The 6,789-nt window shown below is 32.8% G+C and overlaps 1 protein-coding gene across 1 annotated transcript; it reads right to left on the reverse strand.

Annotated features, from left to right (window-relative positions):
* Window positions 1–83: 83 nt before the first annotated feature.
* On the reverse strand, window positions 84–6,789 carry LOC130654081 (germ cell-less protein-like 1). Its single transcript, XM_057456610.1, has 10 exons — window positions 6,733–6,789; window positions 4,366–4,528; window positions 4,133–4,218; window positions 3,839–3,876; window positions 3,170–3,266; window positions 2,842–3,058; window positions 2,145–2,521; window positions 1,622–1,767; window positions 973–1,124; window positions 84–592 (listed from the first exon to the last, which is right to left on the reverse strand). Exons 2-10 carry the CDS (start codon window positions 4,494–4,496, stop codon window positions 418–420), a joined length of 1,419 nt encoding a protein of 472 aa, XP_057312593.1. The 5' UTR covers window positions 4,497–4,528; window positions 6,733–6,789; the 3' UTR covers window positions 84–417.

The following is a 6,789-nucleotide window of genomic DNA, read 5'->3' on the forward strand; positions in this document are numbered from 1 at the left end:
AGCATGTTACACACAAACTACTCCACCTTAAAAATTAAATAAACACAACCACGCTAAAAAAAAGAAACACACAAAAATATGTCTGCTACAAAATACCATGGTATAATTCCAGTAAAGGGATCATCACAGCGACAAATTAATTAGACAGATATTGGTATCCAAGAAAATATTCAATATACAATATTAACAAATAAATAAACCTTTTAAACACTTACCATGCTAGTTGAAACAAAACATTCATATAATGTTTGCATTTCATAGCACTAAATAACATTTCTCATAAAAATCTCATCGTTATTCAAAGCCTGAATAATATAAAATGATGCTAGCCCAAAAAATGTTGAAACTTTGAAAAACACAACATTAGAATACTAAAATAAATATTATTAAAATCGAAGATTTGTTTAAAAACATATTTTATTCAGGTCTTGTGGCAAGTAACAACCTAGCACTGATATAGACAGGAAAATTCCATGTGTCATCAAAAACAATAACTGGAATTTCCTCGTCTGTCTGAAATGTCCATGTCATTACTCCTGTATCTTTGCACAGAGCCTCTTGTCCTGAATCAGCAAGAGTGAAAGCTTTAAACCTAGAAAAAAAGAAAAAAAAACAATAACACAAATACATACCCCACCCTTCAGAGGACGTTTATTCAAAACAAATTGCAAAAGATACATTTCGTGCCAACCTAATGCAAATGTTAAAAAAGGAACTTCATATGGTCAATGATGCATTAGCTCTTAATAAAATTGACAAAGACGATATTATGTGAAAAATGTGTTCCATTGACAACAGAAAACAGAAAAGAAAAAAATTCTACGTAATCCCCTCCCCTCTCTATAATAGATGCCCCACTTAAGAATTGAAAAATTTAATAAACATTACAGTATATGAACTTTCAATACACACTGTAGAGTATTCGAATACGATTCCAAATTATCTCAAGTGTATTCTTGGCAACAAAATTACCTTAACGCAACAGAACGTGTACTTTGTAAACAAACAGCGAAATTACATGGTTGACTGAACGTATTTCTCTTCACTGACAACGTTTTTGTTCTGTTGTTGTATGTTACTATCATATCTATCCCATAAGAAAAACCTGTCCATCTCCAGCAGTACTAAAAAAAAGAACGAAGTGAATTTAGCACAATAAAAAAGCTTCTACAGAGACTTTATATAAATATCTGAGGATTTCGCTGTCTGTATACTTTTTTCCATAATATTAAGGCTTAAGAATGTTTTACTACAAGAATAAGTTGACTACCTCCTTGACAAAATATTTAATTTGCAACGTTCAGTTTCTTTTTTTTTTGGTTTCTAATTTTGAAAGTGTAAAATTCTCATGCCTTTACTGACATTGCTTTCAGGTTAAGAATAAAAATGCAGGATTATAATAGGAAAAAGCAGCTCTACGGGAATATATAAAAAGATATATTACAGGCGAGATTTGCGCTAATATTTCTGTTGGAATTGAAAAATACATAGGATTTTATCATAGAAATACGATTTGTAAGACATTTTTCCTGAAGAAATCAGCTTTTTCAAAATAAAGGACTTTTTTTCAGAGGGCACGAACAAACACATGCTCAATCGAAACAAACACATCAAAATTTACTCTTGTGTCTGATTCAAGAATTCTCCCACATCTGCAAGAATTCTCTTCGAAAAATTCTTCACTTATGTCTGCAGGTCCATTATCTTCGCCAGAATAAACCGATAACATTTTTTGCCATTGCCATTCATAAAGTGGTAATAGCCAGTCTAAAATATATGAAGAAAATTATCACAGTAAGTGACATTCAAAGCAAGAGGGTCTGCATCATGGCTATTATTCTTGTTTAAAAGAGAGATGTTTAAAGATTGTGAGAGAAATAATTTCTTTTTTAACAGGCAGCCCTTATATAAAACTAAGGGAAATGGTAAACAATTTTACAGAAATAGATCATTTACTTATTTAAAGTTACCATAGTTAAATGGGTACCCAGTATTAAAATCGCATGTTATCAAGTGAAAAAGTAATTGGTGCTAAAAAGGATATGTTAAGTAAAGCAAGGAAGAAAACAATAAACAATTTTTTTAAAATTGATTAAAAAACAAATACAAAAAAAACAACACAGAGATTTTAAACATAACCATACCCTTTGGAATTATAAAATCCTTTTCTAACAATTTAATACACTTTATATCGCCAACCATATTTTGAACACGTAAACATTTAAAAACATCCACAAATTTCGAACCCATCGGGCACGACAAAAACTCAGTGTGATTTTTGTTCTTTTGTTCATGAAAAAATTTCTGTGTTTCACCAACTAGTTTTTTGAGTGGAAGCTCACAAGTTGGGTGCAACTGAAGGTAAAGCCAAATTTTTAAGAAGTTGTAAATGTCCATCTCTACTTGCATAACCACAAAGTGTTTCGACACCAGAAGAAGTTCAAGTAATTCTTCTGAAAGGTATTTTGCTAGTGCTGATGTTCGACATAAAAGTAAATTCCTTTCCAGCCATGAGAAGCATCTAAATAAAATAAAAATGCATCAAAAATATATTGAACATAGTGTCGAGACACATACACGGTTGTTTTGCTATAAAATTACATAGATGAAATTCATAAATTACATAAAAGAATTTTGAGTAAAAATTGCATGATAATTTAAAATCATAGCTGATGATGATTGTGTTATGCAACAATATTGCCTTCAGCCATGGAAATGACGACAGGATTTAGCGATGCTGTACTTCACACTGACGACAGCAAAAATACAGACTCTACATGGAAATATGGTAGTTTTACTGTATAACTGACTGTATTGTGATACTATTTTTTAAATCTGTACCTTTCCTTAACGAGTATTAATCCATATCGTGTTGATGCATCGTAATACTGACAAACATACTCTGCACATATCGTTTCAAGCATAGTGTCTTCACAGTGTTGTAGTAATCCATCAAGTTGGAACATTCTTGATGCAGCTAACACAGGAATTAAATTCTTTGTCAGCAGCTCAACATCGACTTCGTAACTGTACAGACTGCCAAATGCAATGTCTAGAGCTGAAAAAGAAGAATCAATATGAAAATACAACTGAAGTGAAAAGTTATGATAACAAAAATGTTAAGCAATACAAGAAACATTAAAGAAAACTTTTTTCATTTTAAATCTACCTTTGGTGTTGATTAGATCATCCGGTATGTGAATACACACTTCTTCTTGCTCCTTCTCTACCCATTCTCCTTTAATCATGCTTCGAAAATATGCTGACTAAGAAGAAAGATTGCATTAATTACAGATTATTACATTATTTTTTACTAAAATCAAATCATGCTGCTGTTTTGTATGAGAGGTACATTTTTATAACCCGTTCTTGTAAAAGCATACACTACTCTCAACTCTCCCGTCCCCTCCCCCTCCCCCCGTATTATTAATTCTTGGAAATTTGTGTAACCAGGACCTTAATCTGCACCCGACTATTAATATTTGAAGTTTTTACCATCCAGGATATCTCTGTTTTTTGAAAATTGTTTACCTTTTATAATTTTTTTCCTGATATAAAAAATTTATGTACTGAGCACTGACCATCTTGTGTTATAACACTTACTTTTCCCTACTATTAAAAATTTCAAACCCCTCCCACATACTATTCGAACCTTAATTAGCATTAAAATTTAGGAAATTGTCTAACCACCCACAAACTCCCCTATTATTGGAAACCTGAGAGTAGATAATATCAAAACATCTATATACAACGTACTTAAAAGGTATACTTATGATGCCCTACCTTCGTCAACAAGCATACATTGAAAATTATGTAATGCTTTTTAGTAAATACTCACTTGGCAAAGATATATCTTGTGCAGTTTCCATGTTACATCTGAAATAAAAAAAGATTAAAGATTATGACATCTTTATAATTATCATAAGATAATATTTATCAAGCTATATAAATCAAATCTTGGGTGTCTAAAAATATTTAAGGTTTCATAAATCTTGTTTTAAAAATTCAATGACCGCAAACATTTATTGGTATACAAGTACAAAAATATCTGAATCCATATTGCAGCAAAGTTATGTACATTAGAGAGACAAAATAATAAAGTCTTTGACATTAAAACTGTTTATTTACATACCTAAAGCTTTTATCTTGATATCACTATTTTCACCATTAACATAAAGAGTTTTATAAATATATTCTGAAGTGGTTCTCATTTTCTTTCTATAAAATTAAAAACAAGTTAAAAACATACTATATCATAGTCTATTTCATATCTTTTTAAACAAAATAAACCACATGTTTTTATATGTTGTTATAAAGATTTAAATGTAAAGTCACCAATATCAAATTACGATTATTTAGTCTTACCTGGGGGTATTCCTTTCACAACATTCTTCAGCATCTACTTCTTCTGGTTCATGTTTACGTTTTTGAGGTGTAGATGGAGCTACTTCAACAACAGGACTTTCACTGCCTTTAGACGACCAATATCCACCCATTTTAAAGAAAGTTATTAATATTTTCTGTATTTCTAGACAAGAAAACATGAATAGTTTTTTTGGAGGGGTATGGGTTAAAAAGCAAGTAAGGAGCACAAGCATCTTTTATTTATGGTCCCTTAAAGAAATATATGATGAATCAGAAACAATTTGATTAAAAAAATATTAAAAAACTTTTCCATGTGGCAGAAAATAATTTATTTTGCGTGAAACCTTGTTTACACATACGTATGTTAGCCACTAACAGTTTACCCGCGCTACAGGTGTCCCTTTCTCTCATAACAGATATCCCCATGAAAAGAATATTTAAGTATATGGCAGAAGATTTAAACTGGCATACATTTTTCTTAAGTTCCTTATCCTAAAAGGAAACCAGGTCTGCACATGGGAATGCACACAGTATTCGAGGGGTGGTTTATTTCATTAAAACTGTGGATCAATTAATTTCATGAATTCAACTCACGAAAATAAAATAAGATAGAAAACATTGTGAAAAATTGCATATCGTATTAAAAAAAAGTCCAGAAGTTCTCTCTTCCACAAGACACAGCAGGCAGTAAGTCAGCCCTGCCCTCCGTTTTGTGAGGAGAGATGTGATGACTCTATCAATTAAATCTCTCCTGTACAGTTCTGCTTCATGTTGAGCTGTACCTGTGACAAGTATTTTTGAAGCATGTCACCGGCGACTTCTGCGATATACAACTTAATGATGCCCTGACCTTCAGTTCGTAAATAGGACGTGCACAATGTGCTTCCTAATGAGTTCATCTCGAAACATAGAAAGCCAGTTAGCAGTGAACTATTAACGAAGTACACCATCAGGAAGGTAGGTCAATGGGACTTGTACTCCATTTCCATTTGTCATCGTCTTAGGAGATCAATACATCGAATTTATGACAGGTCTAGCCCCAATACAAGGTGAAATCATGTTATGTCAAGGTTTAAGTCTAGAGGTAGAAACAACAAGTCTGTAGGGAGCCTCTAATTTAATTGTTGGGTGTGTTGGGCACACCCAACAATTAAGCTTGGGTTTAGGCAAGTAATGTGTTGGTAAAAGTCATTGTAGAAACATTGTAGAATAAGAACACCAGTAATTAGCATGTGCCTGACGCTCAGGACATGTCGATACACCTGACGCTAAGGGCATCTCATCTGTCTCATGCACCTGACGCTCAGGGCATGAAAACGCCTATAACGCATATCCTGACACTCAGGTTATGCAATATATATTTGTGCATATGACAAAGCACGAAGGAGGCACCTTCATTCCTACCCATTCCCCAAAAATTTCCATAAATAGTCTACACATACTGAATGTGTTGTATCTACTCATTCCAACAGAAATACATTGTTTCTATCAATGTGTGTTATTATTCTGGAACCCAAAGCAATTAATCATCCATTATATATCTGCCATCATCATCATCCATCATCATCCTTCATCGTCATCATCATCACCATTGAAACTTTCCCCAAGCAGATCTAATCCTTATGATAATACTCAACTCACAGCCACCACAATTGTATCACCAAGGTAACAAAATTGATCAACCTTGTCAAGTTCGCTATCACTGTTCATTGTCGATTTTGTGTGAGGTCTGAAATTATCAGAAGCAAATGCTTTACAACTGCTAAAACTTTGGCAATACACCTTTACGATAATTCAATTGTACATGCGTTCCTACAGCTCTCCATCGTTTTACAATATCGTAAAAAAGGAGGTAAAAATCGTGTTTTTATAAGAGTTTGTTAGAGACGAAAGCGTGTTTTCTCCAGTTCTTTAACTTCCGTCGTATCAATTTCTTTCAAATTTTCAGGAAACGTTAATAATAATAAGATACAACTTATGTTTATTTTTAATTAAAAACAAAATGCGGCAAGAAAAGTTATCACGAAAAAACGTGTTTTCTCCTTAATAAACTCTTATAAAAGTGTGATGTTTACCTCCTCCGATCGCAAAATAAGCTGCGATGGAGTGTTGGTTTTCCCGAATTATCGTAAGGGTGTATTGAGTGCCTAGCGAAATTTGAAGGCTGTGTTCATAATCTGGGCTGAACAGGTTATTTATGGAGCAATGGATCCACACAGACAGAGGGTGACTGATCAAAACAAAGGCCTAGCTACATAAAATGAAAAAGAATAAAACAAGTTTAAAAAATAAAAAGAACATCCTAAAAGGACAACAAAATTATAAACAAATTTAAAAAAGAAAGTAAAAGTGATTAGGCTCACCAACCTCTTCCCGTACCATTTCCGTCAAACAAACTTTGTCCCGCAACCGCGACGCTAGAAA

This window comes from Hydractinia symbiolongicarpus, chromosome 8 (genome assembly GCF_029227915.1).
Source record: "Hydractinia symbiolongicarpus strain clone_291-10 chromosome 8, HSymV2.1, whole genome shotgun sequence".
Lineage (NCBI taxonomy): Eukaryota > Metazoa > Cnidaria > Hydrozoa > Anthoathecata > Hydractiniidae > Hydractinia > Hydractinia symbiolongicarpus.

Excerpts from the sequence above, each read along its gene's own strand:
- LOC130654081 (XM_057456610.1), bottom strand. The coding sequence starts at position 4,496 with ATGGGTGGATATTGGTCGTCTAAAGGCAGTGAAAGTCCTGTTGTTGAA. Across the intron at positions 2,522-2,841 it reads TTAATACTCGTTAAGGAAAG|ATGCTTCTCATGGCTGGAAA; the intron begins GTACAGATTTAA and ends TATTTTATTTAG. Across the intron at positions 593-972 it reads ACACGTTCTGTTGCGTTAAG|GTTTAAAGCTTTCACTCTTG; the intron begins GTAATTTTGTTG and ends CTTTTTTTCTAG.